Source organism: Pseudophryne corroboree, chromosome 1 (assembly GCF_028390025.1).
Source record: "Pseudophryne corroboree isolate aPseCor3 chromosome 1, aPseCor3.hap2, whole genome shotgun sequence".
NCBI lineage: Eukaryota > Metazoa > Chordata > Amphibia > Anura > Myobatrachidae > Pseudophryne > Pseudophryne corroboree.
Window position 1 is genome coordinate 240,925,154 of NC_086444.1, and position 20,866 is coordinate 240,946,019.

At 45.3% G+C, this 20,866-nt stretch overlaps 1 protein-coding gene across 1 annotated transcript in view; it reads left to right on the forward strand.

The window, feature by feature from the left end:
* The window catches only part of LVRN (laeverin), a 273,477-nt gene that overhangs the window by 235,379 nt on the left and 17,232 nt on the right, over positions 1-20,866 (forward strand). Inside the window, exon 17 of the mRNA XM_063964163.1 lies at positions 5,516-5,689. Coding sequence (XP_063820233.1) covers positions 5,516-5,689 — 174 coding nt within the window. The remainder of the gene's footprint in view (positions 1-5,515; positions 5,690-20,866) is intronic.

Genomic DNA, 20,866 nt, shown 5'->3' on the forward strand with positions numbered 1-20,866 from the left:
CTTAGTGATGTAGCACATGATGCAGTCCCAGAAGAGGAAGTGGAAATTGTATCATAAAGTTCTGAGTTTTGCTGTGTGACAGGTTCACAGCTTACTAGTTAGATACTCTGATTACAGTTTATATAGGCTCAGAGAGTTTAGTGGGGTTTTTTTTATTGGGGTTTGTTCTTATTTTGCAATCTGAAAAATAAATCTGTGGCCAGAAATATAAATGGTGGTTTGTGAATCCCTGGTAGATGGCGCACTAAAAGCAGCCCGCAAGCTGATTCACCACAATGGAAACTCACCACAAGTTAAAATTATTGTACAGATTTAAATAAAAATTTGTGGGACCCAGGATAGCAGGCGCTTGATCAAACAGAAAATAGGATTTTAATACCTACCGGTAAATCCCTTTCTCCTAGTCCGTAGAGGATGCTGGGGACTCCAAAAGGACCATGGGGTATAGACGGGATCCTCAGGAGACATGGGCACACTATAAGACTTTGAATGGGTGTGAACTGGCTCCTCCCTCTATGCCCCTCCTCCAGACCTCAGTTATAGGAACTGTGCCCAGGGAGACGGACATTTCGAGGAAAAGGATTTTTGTTACACTAAGGGTGAGATACATACCAGCTCACACCACAAACATACCGTACAACTGGATTAGCAGGAATACCAGACAACAGTATGAACGAAAAACAGCAACAAGCTGAACATAACCGATACACAACCTTTGTGTAACCGAAAACCGCAACTAACAATACAACTGCAAGTAACAGTCCGCACTGGGATGGGCGCCCAGCATCCTCTACGGACTAGAGGATGCTGGGGACTCCAGAAGGACCAAGGGTTCTATACCAAAGCTCCAGACCGGGCAGGAGAGTGCGGACGACTCTGCAGCACCGATTGAGCAAACATGAGGTCCTCATCAGCCAGGGTATCAAACTTGTAGAACTTAGCAAAAGTGTTTGAACCTGACCACGTAGCCGCTCGGCAAAGTTGAAGTGCCGAGACCCCTCGGGCAGCCGCCCAAGAGGAGCCCACCTTCCTGGTAGAATGGGCCTTCACTGACTTCGGCAACGGCAATCCAGCCGTAGAATGAGCATGCTGAATCGTATTACAAATCCAGCGTGCAATAGTCTGCTTGGAAGCAGGATTTCCAATCTTGTTGGAAGCGTAGAGGACAAACAGAGCCTCCGTTCTCTTAACAAGAGCCGTTCTGGCTACATAAATTTTCAAAGCTCTTACGACATTGAGAGATTTTGGCACCGGCACGGTATCCGTAGCCACAGGGACCACAATAGGTTGATTTATGTGAAACGAAGAAACCACCTTCGGCAGAAATTGTTCACGAGTCCGCAATTCCGCTCTATCCACATGGAAAACCAAATATGAGCTCTTGTGAGACAAAGCCGCCAATTCCGAAACCCGTCTGGCGGACGCCAAGGCCAAAAGCATGACCACTTTCCAAGTAAGAAATTTCAACTCAACCTTTCGCAAAGGTTCAAACCAGTGAGACATAAGAAATTGTAACACCACGGTGCCACGGGTGGCACAAACGGAGGATGGATATGCAGCACTCCCTTCACGAACGTCTGAACTTCAGGAAGGGCGGCCAATTCTTTTTGAAAGAAAATAGATAAAGCCGAAATCTGCACTTTGATGGAACTCATTTTCAGGCCTGCATCCACGCCTGCCTGCAAAAAATGGAGGAAACGACCCAGCTGAAACTACTCCGTAGGAGCCTTCTTGGCTTCACATCACAACACATATTTTCTCCAAATACGGTGATAGTGCTTCGCCGTGACCTCCTTTCTAGCCTTAAGGAGAGTGGGGATGACTTCCCCGGGAATACCCTTTCGAGCTAGGATTTGGTGTTCAACCTCCACGCCGTCAAACGCAGCCGCGGTAAGTCTTGAAATATGCATGGCCCCTGCAGTAACAGGTCCTCTCTGAGAGGAAGCGCCCAATGATCTTCTATGAGCAATTCCTGAAGATTGGGATACCAGGCCCTCCAATCTGGCCAATCTGGAACGACGAGTACCGCCTGAACCCTTGTTCGTCTTATGATCCTCAACACTTTTGGAATGAGAGGAAGTGGAGGGAACACACACACCGACTGAAACACCCATGGAGTTACCAGGGTGTCCACTGCACTTGCTTGGGGGTCCCTCGACCTGGAACAATACCTCGGAAGCTTCTTGTTGAGGCGAGACGCCATCATGTCTATTTGAGGAATTCCCCAACGCCTTGTCACTTCTGCAAATACCTCTTGATGAAGGGCCCACTCTCCTGGATGGAGATCGTGTCTGCTGAGGAAGACTGCTTCCCAGTTGTCCACGCCCGGAAGGAAGACTGCTGACGTGTTTTTCCGCCCAGCGGAGAACTTTTGTGGCCATCGCCGCTCTGCTCTTTGTTCTGCCCTGGCGGTTTACGTATGCCACCGCTGTTACGTTGTCCGACTGAATCAGGACAGGTAGACCTCGAAGAAGGACGCCGTTATAAATGGCTCTTAACTCCAGAACGTTTATGTGGAGACAAGTTTTCTGGCTTGACCATTTTCCCTGGAAACTTCTCCCTTGAGTGACTGCTCCCCAGCCTCGGAGACTTGCATCCGTGGTCAGCAGGACCCAATCCTGGATCCCGAACCTGCGTCCCTCTAGAAGGTTAGAACTTTGCAGCCACCACAGAAGAGAAATTCTGGTCCTGGAAGATAGACTTATTTTCCGGTGCACGTCAGGTGAGACCCGGACCATTTGTCCAGCAGGTCCCACTGAAACACCCGGGCATGAAACCTGCCAAACGGAATGGCTTCGTAGGCCGCAACCATCTTCCCTAGCACTCGAGTGCATTGATGAATCGACACTCTTGCCGGTTTCAGAATCTCCTTGACCATGCATTGGATTTCCAGAGCTTTTTCAGCCAGAAGAAACACTCTCTGCAGTTCCGTGTCTAGGATCATGCCCAAGAAGGGCAGCCGAGTTGTCGGGATCAGACTTTGGCAATTTTAGAATCCAACCATGATGTTGCAGAACCGTCAGGGAGAGTTCCACATTTCTTAGCAACTGCTCCTTCGATCTCGCCTTTATCAGGAGATCGTCCAAGTACGGGATAATTGTGACACCCTGCTTGCGTAGGAGTACCATAATTTCCGCCATCACTTTGGTGAAGACCCTCGGGGCAAAACGGCAACGTCTGAAATTGGTAATGATAATCCTGCACCGCAAATCTCAGGAAAGCCTGATGTGGAGGATATATCGGGACGTGTAAGTAGGCATCTTTTATGTCAACTGACGCCATAAAATCCCCCCCTTTTAGACTGGAGATCACTGCTCGAAGAGATTCCATCTTGAACTTGAAAGTTTTTAAATACAGATTGAGGGATTTTAAGTTCAGGATCGGTCTGACCGAGCCGTCCGGCTTTGGCACGACAAAGAGGCTTGAATTAAACCCTTCTCCCCGTTGGGACAGGGGTACCGGGACAATGATACTCTGGAGACACAGCTTTTGTATCGCAGCACTCACTACTCCCCTTTCTGGGATAGAAACTGGCAAGGCTGATTTGAAAAATCGGTGGGGGGGCACCTCCTGAAACTCCAGTTTGTACCCTTGGGACACTATGTCTAACACCCAAGGATCTAGGCCCGAGTGAAACCAGACCTGACTGAAGAGTCAGAGACGCGCCCCCACCGGTACGGACTCCCGTAGGGGAGCCCCAGCGTCATGCGGTGGACTTGGCAGAGGCTGGGGAGGACTTTTGGTCCTGGGAGCCTGACACAGCAGGTGACCTTTTTCCCCTTCCTCTGCCTTTTGACGCAAGGAAGGACGAGCCTCTTCCTTTTTTGTATTTATTAGGCCGAAAGGACTGCATCTGATAATGGGGTGCCTTTTTCTGTTGTGCTGGAACATAAGGAAGAAAAGATGACTTACCCGCTGTAGCGGTAGACACCAGGTCAGCGAGGCCGTCACCAAACAAGACACTACCTTTATAAGGGAGAGCTTCCATAGCTTTCTTGGAGTCGGCATCAGCATTCCATTGATGAATCCACAGCGCTCTTCTGGCCGAGACTGCCATGGCATTGGCCCTTGATCCCAATATCCCTCGCCGCATCCTTTAGGTAAGCTGCAGCGTTCCTGATATAACCGAGAGTCAAAAGAATGTTATCCCTATCCAGAGTATCCATGTCAGATGCCAAATTATCAGCCCACTTAGCAATAGCACTACTCACCCAAGCCGACGCCACGGCAGGTCTGAGGAGTGCACCCGTAGTGACAAAAATAGCCTTTAATGTCGTTTCCTGCTTACGATCCGCAGGGTCTTTAAGGGCAGCAGTGTCAGGAGACGGGAGCGCCACCTTCTTGGACAGCCGGGACAGAGCCTTGTCCACATTGGGAGATGACTTCCACTTTTCCCTGTCGTCAGAGGGGAAAGGATATGCCATAAAAATTCTCTTGGAATCTGCCATCTTTTATCAGGCGATTCCCAAGCCTTTTCACAAAGAGCGTTCAGTTCATTAGAGGGGGGAAACATTGCCTCGGGTTTCTTTCCCTTATACAAACATACCCTTGTATCAGGAACAGCATATAAGGCTATAAGGCGTACCCTACTCACGGAAAAAAGGTTATATTCAGACGCATCTGGGTTTCTTTTGAAGATCAACCGTGTAAGTAGTTATCATCATCTATATCATCATCTATATACGCCTTATATCCATCTACTACAGTATAAAAGAAACCTTTATGACCTCTTTTTTGTGAGTGAGGTACGCTTATTCTTCTGGTAAAGAGGGTTCATCACCAAAATTGATGCTTTCTGACACAGTGGTGGATAAAATATACTTTTATAGGTTTAAACCTATCGTTTGGAAAGTGAGTTGGGGTACGCCTCTTCGGTGGACAAATATTGTCTTCTCCGTATGAATGTGTACAGCATTAAGAGAGACTTGTCTATTATCAAAACTTTATTATACATACAGTATATACATCATTATTTTTTTATGTCAACATCTGCTGAGAGGAGAGCCTTTCGTATAAGGAGGTTACCCACGTTGCAGTGTCGAGATCTAGTGCATCTACATACCTCAGGGACGTGTTGTTAAGTATATATAATTTCTGTTTGATCAAGCGTCTGCTATCCTGGGTCCCACAAATTTGTATTTAAATCTTGGCCAGTTGTACACAATCCAATACTTAGTAATTCCCAGAATACTGTAACTGTGCATGATATGTCTGTCCTAGAAGAACGAGATCACATTGCCTAATTACTCTAGATACAGAATTTTTTTTATTTCACAACTGCATGATAACAGTTTATAAACAATATAAGCAAAATTATTTGGTGTGACCTGGACAGTTTAGCATTCCTTTAGTGATATTAGAAATGTTGTGATTGATAGTGACTATTGTGCTGCCGACTAGAGAGAAGGGAGCCTGGACAGAAACTGGACGCGGGTCCCCTTCTCTCTTAATTCATCCCTGGCTGGAACAGTATTGCTTACACCTAATGTTACCTTCTGACTATGTACCTCTGTAGAATACCACAATCCATTAAAGGCCCCATCTATTGCTATGGCATTGCAGAAGGTGGTGAAAAGGAATGGGACTTTGCTTGGAATCTGTATAGAAAATCAGATATTGAAGATCACTGGGAGCAGGGATTCCTAAAACATGGCTTGGGTTGTACCAAGGAGCCGTGGCTGCTGTATCGGTAAGCAGGTGCAAGCATACAAGTGTCATCATACATTACAGAAGTCTGATATAGTGCTTATTAGTGCTGAACCATGTACATCTCCAACCATCTATGCAGGGAACACTACATCCAAATATTAAACTACAGTTGCAGTCACTTTTCTTGTATGGTAAATGTATTTCTCACTTTTGAAACACTTTTTATCTATTAGGAATATGAGTGTCCATTTTATTTGCCTACACACCAGGAAAGTCATACTATAACATATAAGTAGAGACTTCTGAATAAATAATAACCTTTTATTTTATTGCACTTATACATTAGCGGCAGTCCCTCTCATGGAACCCACACCATTTTAGCACTGACGCTATGTTGCATGCTCATTTATATTGGAGGCCACAACTGGTTAGCACATGAGATTCATCAGAAAGGAAAAAAATGTAAATTCTACTTATCTACTTATAGTAGGTGATCTATATTCAAACTGTATTTCTAGTCTGTAAAATGCTTATGACAATGGGTATATGTCATTATATACAGAGAACTTTAACTTATGCTGTATATACACTACCAGTCAATTTTTTTTTAACACCCCTATTTTCCCAGTTATTATTGAATTTAAGCATTCAAGCCCAGTGGATAACTTGAATAGGTACAAATGGAAGTGGTAAACTGATAAATATTTAAAAACTGAAATGTCAATTTCAAAGCTATTAAAAAAAAGGCCTTTTTCAGAGAGCAAGTAATGATTTAAGAACTTTTCTGCAGCAGTGAGAAAAAGGCTTGCCTGCTCTGTGTAGCACCACCAGTGGACTACTCAAGTCTGGAAGAGAGTCTTATGGACTGATGAATCAAAATGTTAAAACTTTGGTAGGGTTTCCCATCGTGTTTAAGCTTAAAATTCAAAGGTCAGTGCTTTTAATAGCAAAACACAACAAGTTTTGCTACTAAAAGCCACTGGTGTTTCTATAATGGGTGCAAGGTGTGCAGATCACATGGGCCCCTGGATCCAGAGGGGTCCACACACAACAAACCCTGCACCCATAGATATACTCACCGCTCTGTCGGCCCAGTGCTGGCTGCAGAGCTGTAGAAATCACCAGGAATACGGGCGCCACAGCCATATTACGCGCATGCATAGTAGAGATATCCTGCTAATGCGGCATGACGTCCTCTCTTAAACCGCCTCTGCTAAGAGCATTGCACTTTTAAAATTTAGACTTAAACACAGTGGGAAGTTGTGGCTTGCAAAAAAGCTTAGTAAATACATCCATGTGACACCAAGGGGTACAGTATATTTACTAAAAGTCAATTTCGGTTGATCTTGATTGATTTTTGATCGATTTTGTGTTTGGGGTCTAAATCTCACATTTACTAACTGATGGTTTTTGACATCATTTAAAAAAAAAATAATTCAAAAATCATAATAGTAAATGTGGAATTTAAGGGTATCTTTACTAAAAGTTGATCTGGGTTGATTTTTTGTCGATTTCAGGGTCTAAATTCCACATTTACTAACTAATGATTTTTGACTTTTTTTTTCTCCAAGCAATGTCAAAAATCATGTTAGTAAACGTGTGATTTAGACCCTGAAACACAAAATTGATAAAAAAATCAACCCAACGTCGACAAAAATCAATCCGGATCGACTCAAACCTCCAGGCAATATCAGAACTATCTCAGAGGAAAGAAAAATGGTTGGTAGGCTTCAAATCATGAAGTAGCCAGCACAGGCGTGCCATGTGATTGATGGTTCTATGTACTAAGCCTTTGGAAGGAGATAAAGTGGACAGAGATAAAGTAACAGCCAATCAGCTCCTAGCTGCCATGTTACAGGCTGTTTAAAAAATGACAGGAGCTCAACTGTGCACTGTTTAGACTCTGTATATGGTAACCATTCTGGACTTCCCCTGCGTTTCCCTTACCCCTATTTCTTTTTTCTGTTCCCCATTTCTGTGTGTAAACCCTTCAATAAAAATTTAATGTTTAAAAAAAAAAAAATGACAGGAGCTGATTGGTTGGTACTTCATCTCCGTCCACTTGATCACTCTCCAACGCTTAGTACATAGGCCCATTTTTCTTAAAAATAAGCATCTTAATGTACTGTACTAAACCAAAGTCTTGGTACACTATTAGCAACTTAGGGTTTGATTCTGAGTTGGGGAAAAAAGCAAGAAAGAGCAAGTAACTTTGCACCTGTACAAACCATGTTGCAAACGATCTGGTCGGGATCCTAACAGTCAGAATACCAATTCCGGAATCCTGATACTATTCGGAATGCCGACACCAGCATCCCGAATAAGGTCTCCAGCCCGGTCCCGAAATCCCGACAGCCGGGATCCCGACCGTCCACACACCACTGCGCCGGAGAGGTAAGCCACGGGGGAAGGGGGTTTAAGTTTAGGCTTCGGGAAGAGGGTAGGGTTAAGCTGTGCCCCGGGGGGCTTAGGTTTAGGATTCAGGGGAAGTGTTATGTATAGTGCACTCCAAAGGGTGCGGGGAGGGGGGGTTAGTCTGCAGGAAGGGGGTTTAGGGGGGCCAGGGGGAAAGGTAAGTATGCTTACAGTACCCAGTCGGGATGCTGAACATCAGAATGCCGCAGTCAGTATTTTGACTGCCAGCAAATCATACCCAACCAGTACACATGCATATATTTTTTTGCATGCAGGGTAAAATAGGATTTTAATTACCTACCGGTATATCCTTTTCTCGTAGTCCGTAGAGGATGCTGGGGTCCATTTTAGTACCATGGGTTATAGACGGGTCCTTTGGGAGCCACTGGCACTTTAAGAGTTTAATAGTGTGGGCTGGCTGCTCCCTCTATGCCCCTCCTACCAGACTCAGTCTAGAAACTGTGCCCGAGGAGACGGACATACTTCGAGAGAAGGAAATACACAGATAGTGGTGAGATTCACACCAGTTTACACATAACAAAAGGAAAGCCAAGCTAACCAACTTGCAATGATTCAGTAACGACTGAACCAACAATACTTAATCAAGTAACAATGCAGGAAAATGAAGCACTGGCCGGGCGCCGGGCATTCTCTACGGACTACGAGAAAAGGACATACTGGTAGGTAATAATCCTATTTTCTCTTACGTCCTAGAGGATGCTGGGGTCTATTTTAGTACCATAGGGATGTTCCAAAGCTCCCAGTACGGGAGGGAGAGTGCTGATGTTCCTGCAGAACAGATTGACCAAACTTGAAGTCCTCAGATGCCAAAGTATCGAACTTGTAGAACTTAGCAAACGTGTTCGACCCTGACTAAGTTGCTGCTCGGCAAAGTTGTAAAGCCGAGACACCCAGGAAGAACCCACTTTACGAGTAGAGTGGGCCTTAACAGATTTTGGACACGGCAAGTCTGCCTTAGAGTACACCTGATCCAGAGAGAAATTGTCTGCTTAGAAGGACACCCAACCTTGATGGGATCATAAAGGACAAACAGAGCATCCGACTTCCTGTGACGAGAATTAATCATCACATATATTTTCAAAGCCCTCACAACATCCAAGGACTTTGAGGTAATTGAGGAGTCGGTAGCCGCTGGCACCACAATAGGTTGATTGATATGAAAAGCTGACACAACCTTTGGAAGAAATTGCTGGTGCATTCTGAGCTCAGCTCTATCTTCATGGAAAATCAAGTAGGGGCTCTTGCATGACAATGCCCCCAATTATGACACACGTCTAGCAGATGCCAATGCCAACAGTGTGACCGCCTTCCAAGTAAGAAACTTGACGTCCACCTCCTGTAAAGGCTCAAACCAATTCGTTTGCAGGAACCGCAGCACCACCTTAAGATCCCACGGTGCTGTGGGAGGCACAAAGGGAGGTTGGATGTGCAGAACCCCTTTTAAGAATGTCTGAACCTCAGGGAGAGCAAACCAATTGTTTCTGGAAGAAAATGGACAAGGCCGAAATATGGACTTTAAAGGAGCCCAAGCGTAGGCCCACATCCACACATGCTTGTAGAAAGAGGAGAAACCGTCCCAGTTGCAACTCCACCGTAGGAAACCTCTTGGATTCACACCAAGATACGTACTTTTTCCAAATCCGATGGTAATGTTTAGACGTTACTCCCTTCCTAACCTGTATCAGGGTAGGAATTACCTTTTTCGGAATGCCCTTCCGAGCTAAGATCTGGCATTCAACCTCCATGCCACCAAACGTAGCGCGGTAAGTCTTGATAAGCGAAAGGCCCCTGTTGAAGAAGGTCGCGAAGAGGAAGAGGCCTCGGATCCTCCAGGAGTAATTCCAGAAGATCTGCGTACCAAGCCCTTCTTGGCTAGTCCGGAGCAATGAGTATCGCCTGAACTCTTGTTCTTTTTATTAGTTTGAGAATCCTTGGGATGAGTGGAAGTTGAGGAAACACATACACTGAGTGGTACACCCACGGAGTTACCAGTGTGTCCACCGCCACTGCTTGTGGGTCTCTCGACCTGGAACAGTACCTCCGAAGCTTCTTGTTGAGGCGAGAGGCCATGTCTACTTGAGGGACACCCCAGCGGCTTGTCACCTCTGCAAACACCTCCGGGTGGAGGCCCAATTCTCCTGGATGAAGATCGTGTCTGCTGAGGAAGTCCACTTCCCAGTTGTCCACTCCCGGAATGAAGATTGCTGACAGTGCTGCCGCGTGCTTTTCTGCCCAGAGGAGGAATCTTATTACCTCTAACATTGCCGCTCTGATCTTCGTTCCGCCCTGACGGTTTATGTAGGACACTGTCATTACATTGTCCGGCTGAATTTGAATGGCCTGATCTTGCAGAAGATGTGCCGCTTGTAGAACGCCGTTGTATACGGCCCTTAGTTCCAGAATGTTTACTGGAAGGATGGATTCCAGACTTGACCACTTTCCTTGGAAGTTTTCCCCTTTGGTGACTGCTCCCCAACCTCTGAGACTTGCGTCCGTGGTTAGAAGGATTCAATTCTGAATCTCGAACGTGCGGTGCTCAAGAAGGTGAGAAATTTGCAGCCACCAGAGGAGTGAAATTCTGGCTTTCGGCAACAGGCGTATTTGCTGGTGCATGTGAAGATGAGATCCCGACCATTTGTCCAGGAGATCCAGTTTGAAGGACCGTGCATGAAATCTTCCGTACTGTAGAGTCTCGTAGTAGGTTTAGTATAAAGACAGGATCCAACTCCTGTCACACAAAAACAAAGGTGTTGGATTTTAGAAATGCTGACTTTGCAAAAATGGGGAGATGTTTAAGTGGGTTCATTGGCGGACTGGTGGAACTTGGAAGGAGTGCAGGAGAGGTGGGAAAAACTGAAAAGTGCAATACTAAGTGCAACTGATCTTTGTATCAAAAGGGTTAGGAAAAGCACCAGGAAAAGGAAGCCAGTGTGGTTCACAAAAAAAGTATCAACTAGTGTGAAAGCAAAAAACAAATATGAATGGAACAGAGAATAGCGCTTGGTGGAAACAAAAGCAGCCTGGGTGTATTCTGGTGACTCCCAATCACCTAAATGACTAATGGACAGCAGATATTTGTTGAATACGCCGTTGGCGCTCCCACCCTTTGAACAAAAGTCACGTGATAGTCTTGATAAATAGTCCCAAAGTAGATCCTATGTTTCACTTGTAGGATTCTTCTTTCTAGTTGTTAGGTTTTCTCCAAAAATTAATTCAAGATTTTCCGTCTTCTTGTAAATGGTTTTCGTCCTCTCTCCAAAAAAGATTCCTGATTTTGATAGTAATTTTCTCCCAATGGATGATATCTTCTTTTCACATTTATTTTGTTGTGAGCTCCTGCATGTGTTCTCAATGCTGTCCTGGCTATAAAAAAGAAGACGGAAAATCTTGAATTAATGTCCATTAGTGTGAAAGCAAAAAAGATGGCTTTTAGGAAATACAAACAGACTCAAAATAATAATGACAAAGAGGTGTATCTTGACAGACGGAAGGATGCTAAGAAAGTGATCAGACGTGCAAAGGCAGAAGCTGAGGAGAAAATGGCACAGTCAGTGGATAAAGGGGGCAAAACTTTTTTTAAGTATATAAGTGAAAGGAGAAAATCAAATGGAGGAATAATAAGACTTAAGACAGAGAGTGAGCATTTGGTGGAGGGTGACAAGCCAATAGCAGATCACCTAAATAATTATTTTTGCTCAGTATTTACTACAGAAGAAGGGATGGGGCCACAGTTAAGTTGCAAGGACATTCATAAAAATAAGGTAGATGAAAGTACATTTACAGAGGAGAAGGTCCTAACAGAACTTTCACAACTAAAAGTGGATAAATCAATGGGACCAGATGGGATACACCCAAGGATACTCAAAGAGCTAAAAGATGTGCTGGTTACACCTTTAACAGAATTATTTAACCAGTCACTAAATACAGGTGCTATTCCAGAGGACTGGAAAAGAGCAAATGTAGTTCCACTGCACAAAAGTGGAAGCAAGTAACTACAGACCAGTAAGCCTTACATCAGTAGTAGGGAAAGTAATGGAAAAACTATTAAAAGAAAGAGTTGTGGAATATCTTAAATCAAACCACTTACAGGATCCAAAACAGCATGGATTTACTGGTGGGAGATCATGCCAAACAAATCTTATTGACTTTTTTGACTCTGTGACGAAAATAATAGATCAAGGGGGAGCTGTAGATGTAGCATATCTAGACTTTAGTAAGGCATTTGACACTGTCCCACATCGCAGACTGCTAAATAAACTTGAAAGCGTGGGGGTGGATTATAAAACAGTTAAATGGATAAGAACCTGGTTGCAGGATAGGAAACAGACAGTTGTAGTTAATGGAGTGCAATCTATGGAGGGAAATGTTACCAGTGGAGTACCCCAGGGATCTGTACTTGGTCCAGTTCTCTTTAATATCTTTGTTGGTGACATTGCAGATGGTATTGAAGGGAAGGTATTCCTTTTTGCAGATGATACAAAGATAATGTTCACTCCCTGCTTGCGGAGGAGTAGCATCATCTCTGCCATGACTTTGGTGAACACCTTCGGTGCTCTGGAGAGGCCAAATGGCAGCGCCCGGAACTGATAGTGACAGTCCAGCAGTTCAAATCCTAGATAAGCCTGGTGAGACAGTCAGATCGGAACGTGAAGGTACGCATCCTTGATACCCAGAGATACCAGGAATTTGGACCTCCTCCAGACCTGAGATCACCGCTCTCAGAGACTCCATCTTGAATTTGAATTTCATCAAGTAGGGGTTCAATGATTTTAGTAATAACCCTTGGTTTTTAAGTGAGATGGAACTGGAACAATGACATTTGTTTGCACCAATTTGTGAATGGCTTCCTGGAGTATAGCACTTTCTGTCAGCAAAGCTGGTAAGCCTGGTTTGAAGAATCTGTGAGGTGGGAGTTCCTGAAACTCCAGTCTGTACCCCATGGCAACAATATCTATTACCCAGGGGTCTAGGCAAGAGGACGCCCAGATGTGACTGGAATCTCTTGCTCCCACCTGCCCGATCTCCAGGCTGGGAGGTCCACCGTCATGCTTAAGACTTGGAGGAAGCAGAACCTGGTTTCTGTTCCTGGGAACCTGTTGGTGCAGGTTTTCTGGATTTCCCCCAACCTCCTCTAAAGAAAGTGGGAGGGGGTTTGGACTTTTTGAACTTTCGTGGTCCGCAAGGACTGCATTGTAGACGTAGGACAAGATTTCCTAGTCTGTGTTGTTGCTGAGGGAAGAAAGGTTGACTTACCTGCAGTTGCCGTGGAGAGCCACGCATCCAATGCGTCCCAAACAGAGCCTGACCTGTGAAGGGTAGGTTCTCCACACTTTTCTTAGATTCTGCATCCGCAGACCATTGGCGCAGCCAGAGTGCTCTGCGAGCCGAGACAGCCATGGAAGAAGCCCTTGCATTAAGCAGGCCAAGGTCCATCATGGTCTCCACCATGAAACCTGCAGAATTCTGTATGTGATGTAAAAACAAGTCAATGTCACTCCTATCCATAGTATCTAATTCCTCTAGTAATGTGCCTGACCATTTTACTATGGCTTTAGAAATCCAAGCACAAGCAATAGCAGGCCTTATAGCTACACCTGTAGCAGTGTATAGTGATTTGAGCATAGTCTCAATCTTGCGGTCAGCCAGCTCTTTCAAAGCGGATGAACCAGGGACAGGTAAAACCACCTTTTTAGACAACCTAGAAACAGAAGCGTCTACTATAGGCGGGTTTTCCCACTTTTTCCTGTCCTCTTCAGGGAAAGGAAAAGCAATGAGAACCCTTTTTGGGATCTGGAATTTTTTCTCTGGGTTTTGCCAGGATTTTTCAAACAAGGAGTTTAACTCCTTAGGAGCAGGGAAGGTAAGGGAGGATTTCTTATTTTCTGTAAAGTAAGCCTCCTCTACCTTTTAGTTGCACCCCCTTAGCCAGGGATGCATCTCCCCCCTGCATATCCCCCTCACCGTTCCCTGTATCAGAGTCGGTATCCGTGTCAGCTTGCATTATCTGGGCAAGAGCACGCTTTTTTGAGTATGTAGTAGGGGTCCTAGATGAGGTAGTGGGAGCTGAATCCTTCAAACCCTCTAGAGATTTCTCTCATTATGCGGGTCATTACGAGTTGATCGCTCGCTAGCAGTTTTTAGCAGCCATGCAAACACATTATCGCCGCCCACCGGGGAGTGTATTTTCGCTTTACAGAAGTGCGAATGCCTGTGCAGCAGAGCGCCTGCAAAAACATTTTGTGCAAAACAAGACCAGCCCTATACTTACTCTTCTTGTGCGTTGATTCTAACGTTGGAGGGTTGGCATTTGATGTCACACACCCGCCCAGCATAAGCCCAGCCACGCCTGCTTTTTCTCCGGCACGCCTGCGTTTTTCCAAACACTCCCTGACATCCAGAAACGCCCTCTTTCTGTCAATCACGTTGTGGCCGTCTGTGCGATTGGAATCGTCGCTAGAACCAGTGCAAAACCACAATTAACTTCATACCCGTATGACGCGAGTGCGCATTGCTGTGCCTACGCATGCGCAGATTAGCCTTTTTGACACTGATCGCTGCGCAGCGACCAAGGCAGCTAGCGAACAACTCGGAATGACCCCCTATGTGACATCCTAGATGAAATTTGGGATATCATTCCCCTTATAGAATCCACCCATGGGGGTTCTGATTCAGAAGGCAGGGAAAGCACATTGCAGTCCTGAGTACATGGAATAGACTCTTCAGGAGAAGATACACACTCTGCAGTTCTTAGACTTGGTAATGTGAGATATACAGACTTATACACACACACACACACACACACACACACACACACACACACACACACACACACACACACACACACACACACAGGAAAATGTCAGACACAGTTTCCCCCAGAGTACCTTCAGAGAGTCACAGAGTATAAAGAGCCAGCCACACAGCGCCCCTGTAGGCAGTTAATATGATAAAAGCCCGGCGCTGACCAATTAACCTTATTAGGGTAATCAGTTCTATAATCACTATCCCCCCCTATAACACCCTGGTACCGCAGAGGTATGCTGGAGTTATATGGAGGGCAGTGCTCCCTGTCAGCGTCTCTTTCTGATGATCTGCAGGGAGAAAATGGCGCTGGTGAGTGCTGGATCTACTCTGAGAAGAAGTCCCGCCCCCTGTAATGGCGCATCTTCCCGCACTAAGTTATTTATACTGACCTGAGGTATTTTGTCTCTAACAACGGGATTAGCCCCTGTTAGCAGTCTTTGACCAGTGTAGGGTGTTTGTGCTGGCCCAGGACGCTCCTCACAGCGCTGTACACCAAGTGCCGCTGAGCCTTCCGGAACGCAGCCTGTCAGAGCTGCGCTCCCACCCTTGTGCCGCCATTCCCGCCAGCGACCTTCTTCCCGAGCCACCGGCGCTGTACTCACCACTCTTCTTTCTTCTGGCTGTGTTAGGGGATGGCGGCCGTGCTGCGGGAGTGAGCGGTCGCCTCGTGGGCCATCGATCAGCACCCTCAGGAGCTCAGTGTCCTGTCAGCGGAGATAGAGAACCATTAACTTTAAGAGTTGGTTCTTACTCCCCCCCTAAGTCCCACAAAGCAGGGAGGCTGTTGCCAGCAGCCTGCCTGTACCTAAAAAACTAGAAAAACTCCTGAGAGCTCCCCTAGCTGTGACCGCCTCCTCCGGGCACATTTTCTAAACTGAGTCTGGTAGGAGGAGCATAGAGGGAGGAGCCAGCCCACTCTATTAAACTCTTAAAGTGCCAGTGGCTCCCAAAGGACCCGTCTATACTCCATGGTACTAAAATGGACCCCAGCATCCTCTAGGTCGTAAAAGAAATACTGGTTGTTTCTGTATGTAGCCCACAAATACAGGAGAGCATTACTTTTACAAAGCAGTTTAGATCAGTGATGAGCGGGTTCGGTTCCTCGGAAACCGAACACCCCCCCCCCGAACTTCACCCATTTTACACGGGTCCGAGGCATACTCTGATTCTCCCGTATGGCTCGGTTAACCCGAGCGCGCCCGAAAGTCATCATCCCGCTGTCGGATTCTCGCGTGTTTCGGATTCTATATAAGGAGCCGCGCGTCGCCATTTTCACTCGTGCATTGGAAATGTTAGGGAGAGGACGTGGCTGGCGTCCTTTCCGTTTATTAAGGTTGCTGCAAATATTTGTGTCGTCAAGTATACTATCCATCTAGATTCTATACCTGTGGTGCATTTTAGTTTTGCAGTTTGCTGACAGTGACCACCAGTATATATAGCAGTACGGTACGGAAGGCCACTGCTCTACCTACCTCTGTGTCGTCAAGTATACTATCCATCTAGATTCTATACCTGTGGTGCATGCTGTTTGGGGACTATTTTTTTAAGTGCCATCCTGTCTGAAACTGCAGTGCCACTCCTAGATGGGCCAGGTGTTTGTGCCGGCCACTTTTGTCGCTTAGCTTAGTCACACAGCGACCTTGGTGCGCCTCTTTTTTTCTTTGCATCATGTGCTGTTTGGGGACAATTTTTTTGAAGTGCCATCCTGCCTGACACTGCAGTGCCACTCCTAGATGGGCCAGGTGTTTGTGCCGGCCACTTGTGTCGCTTAGCTTAGCCATCCAGCGACCTCGGTGCAAATTTTAGGACTTAAAATAATATTGTGAGGTGTGAGGTGTTCAGAATAGACTGAAAATGAGTGTAAATTATGGTTATTGAGGTTAATAATACTATGGGATCAAAATGAGCCCCAAATTCTATGATTTAAGCTGTTTTTGAGGGTTTTTGTAAAAAAACACCCGAATCCAAAACACACCCGAATCTGACAAAAAATTTTCAGGGAGGTTTTGGCAAAACGCGTCCGAATCCAAAACACGGCCGCGGAACCGAATCCAAAACCAAAACACAAAACCCGAAAAATTTCCGGTGCACATCTCTAGTTTAGATTCCAGTTTGGACACACCTCTCTCAATCAGAAATCTCTCAGCACATTTAAAATCTGACCCTTCTGCAATGCAACATGGTGTTGCCCAGGGGAACAGGTACCTGCACTTTCTTTATTTAGGTAAAAAAGGTAAAATTTAGGTAAAAGATGGGGTTTACAGTATAGGACCTAGAGTCTTTGATGACATGCTAAGATACTCCTGTTCTATGATGTCTTTTTTTATTTCCAAGTGTTTATATGTTCTATGCTTTAATTTCAGGGTACACTGAGACATTAAACTGTGTTAAAATGGAAAATGTATTTCTTACCATTAATAGATTCTGCCAAATGCTTACATGACCTGGGTACAATTTCAGATCATTAGAGCTTAATGAAATACAGTAGTTCATATGGTCAAAAGTAAGATGCGTTATTTAGCACTATCTAGCAGTATATTAACATGTGTGATCAAGCACTATATAGCATTATAGAATTAGAAATGTCAATTTTAACATAAACTGTTATTATTACATTACACGTCTACAGTGAGAGCAAAACTTCACAAGTGTACAATATATATGCAATGTATTTTTGCTGTATCTATTTTTAAATTAATATATATTAAGATTTTATTATTGTCGTTTAGTCAAATTGGCTGTAAAGTAAACAGTAAATGCTCAAACTGTTGAGAGACTTAAAAAAAAAAAGTCTAGCAAGGCTCATTCATACAAATTTTCCGTTAAACGGCTACTTACTCTAGTAATTTCAGTACACAGAAAAATCTGAAAAATTCAAACAGTAACTTTCACTATTCAAATGAAAATATCTGAAAATGCTCTAAAAATAGGATTTTAATACCTACCGGTAAATCCTTTTCTCCTAGTCCGTAGAGCAGGCATTCCCAACCACGGTCCTCAAGGCACACTAACAGTGCAGGTTTTAGTGATATCCAGGCTTGAGCACAGGTGACTTAATTAGCACCTCAATTATTTTGATTTAACCATCTGTGCTGCAGTCTGGATATCACTAAAACCTGCACTGTTGGTGTGCCTTGAGGACCGTGGTTGGGAATGCCTACCGTAGAGGATGCTGGGGACTCCAAAAGGACCATGGGGTATAGACGGGATCCGCAGGAGACATGGGCACACTAAAAGACTTTGACTGGGTGTGAACTGGCTCCTCCCTCTATGCCCCTCCTCCAGACCTCAGTTATAGGAACTGTGCCCAGGGGAGACGGACATTTCGAGGAAAGGATTTTTGTTAAACTAAGGGCGAGAGACATACCAGCTCACACCACAAACACACCGTACAACTGGATTAGCAGGAATATCAGATAACAGTATGAACTAACAACAGCAACAAGCTGAATATAACTGATACACAACCTTCGTGTAACCGAAAACAACAAGTATCAATACAACTGCAAGGAACAGTCCGCACTGGGATGGGCGCCCAGCATCCTCTACGGACTAGGAGAAAAGGATTTACCGGTAGGCATTAAAATCCTATTTTCTCTTACGTCCTAGAGGATGCTGGGGACTCCAAAAGGACCATGGGGTCTATACCAAAGTTCCAGACCGGGCGGGAGAGTGCGGACGACTCTGCAGCACCGATTGAGCAAACATGAGGTCCTCCTAAGCCAGGGTATCAAACTTATAGAACTTAGCAAAAATGTTTGAACCCGACCACGTAGCTGCTCGGCAAAGTTGAAGTGCCGAGACCCCTCGGGCAGCCGCCCAAGAAGAGCCCACCTTCCTGGTAGAATGGGCCTTTACTGACTTCGGCAACGGCAACCCAGCCGAAGAATGAGCGTGCTGAATCGTATTACAAATCCAGCGTGCAATAGTCTGCTTGGAAGCAGGATTTCCAATCTTGTTGGAAGCATACAGGACTAACAGAGCTTCCGTTTTCCTAACAAAAGCCGTTTTGGTGACATAAATTTTCAAAGCTCTTACGATATCAAGAGATTTTGGGACTGCCACAGCATCCGCAGCCACAGGTACCACAATAGGTTGATTTATGTGAAACTAAGAAACCACCTTCGGCAGAAATTGTTGACGAGTCCTCAATTCCGCTCTATCCACATGAAAAATCAAATATGGGCTCTTGTGAGACAAACCCGCCAACTCTGACATTCATACAAAAGTATAGAGAGCGCAAGCAGACTACAATTAGCAATATTTAATGGTATTAAAACTGCACAAAACAAAAACAATGATACTAAATATCTAATATTGTATACATATGCAATTGATTCTAAATAAATGAATGAGTGGGATCCTCCAGCCTTCAGTCCATTAATTCAACAAAATTAAATGCAATAATGAATTCAAAGTTTATATAGTCAAAAGCTCCTTCTGTTTAGAGCAATAGATTCATCAATTTGTATTTAAAATTATTTAACAGGTATTTCACTTCTCTCAGAGGATGTTTATTCCAGAGAGTCACTTATCCTTTGTTGAAAATTAAATCTGTTAGATTTTTAAATGACAAATATACTGCTTGCTCCAGCACTTTATATTCCAAATAAGTAACAGCTTTAAGCGTTGGAAGCCTGTCTTCCAATGTACATACAGCGGCTCCGTCTACCACTCTCTCTAGGGCACACTCGGAGAAGCGTTCAATGTGGTGACCGCTTACCGCATCCAGATGAGTTCAAATTAGCGGCACTGAAGAGCACCACACACCAGGCGGCAGCACCGCAAACTCCCGGGTGGAGCAGATGACGGCCACGGTCACCGTTTAGCAAGGCGGACCACTGCGAGTGGCTGTGATAAGGACGGATCCAATGGTGCGGTGCAGAAAAGTGCAATGGATGATGGATGTCAGCAGCATTAATGGAAAGTGCAGGGATCCCAAATCCAAGAAGACACTTGTCTGGCAGACGCCAAAGCCAAAAGCATGACCACTTTCCAAGTGAGAAACTTTAACTCAACCTTTCGCAAAGGTTCAAACCAGTGAGACATAAGAAACTACAACACCACTTCAAGATCCCACGGTGCCACGGGTGGCACAAATGGAGGATGGATATGCAGCACTCCCTTCACGAACGTCTGAACCTCAGGAAGGGCGGCCAATTCTTTTTGAAAGAAAATAGATAAAGCCGAAATCTGCACTTTGATGGAACCCAATTTCAGGCCTGCATCCACGCCTGTCTGCAAAAAGTGGAGGAAACGACCCAAGTGAAACTCCTCCGCAGGAGCTGCTTTGGTTTCACACAATGACACATATTTTCTCCAAATACGGTGATAATGTTTTGCCGTGACCCCCTTCCTAGCCTTAAGGAGGAGTGGGGATGACCTCCCCGGGAATACCTTTCCGAGCTAGGATTTGGCGTTCAACCTCCACGCCGTCAAACGCAGTAGCAGTAAGTCCGGAAACACGCAGGGCCCCTGCAGTAACAGGTCCTCTCTTAGAGGAAGCGGCCAAAGATCTTCTACTAGTAACTCCTGAAGATCCGGATACCAGGCCCTCCGTGGCCAATCTGGAACGACGAGTATTGCCTGAACCCTTGTTCGTCTTATAATCTTCAACACTCTTGGAATGAGAGGAAGAGGAGGGAACACATACACCGACTGAAACACCCATGGAGTTACCAGGGCATTCACTGCACTGGCTTGGGGGTCCCTCGACCTGGAACAATACTTCGGAAGCTTCTTGTTGAGGCGAGATGCCATCATGTCTATTTGAGGAATTCCCCAACTCCTTGTCACTTCTGCAAATACCTCTTGATGAAGAGCCCACTCTCCTGGATGGAGATCGTGTCTGCTTCCCAGTTGTCCACGCCCGGAAGGAAGACTGCTGACAGAGCGCTCACGTGTTTTTCCGCCCAGCGGAGAACTCTTGTGGCCTCCGCCATTGCCGCCCTGCTCCTTGTTCCGCCTTGGCGGTTTA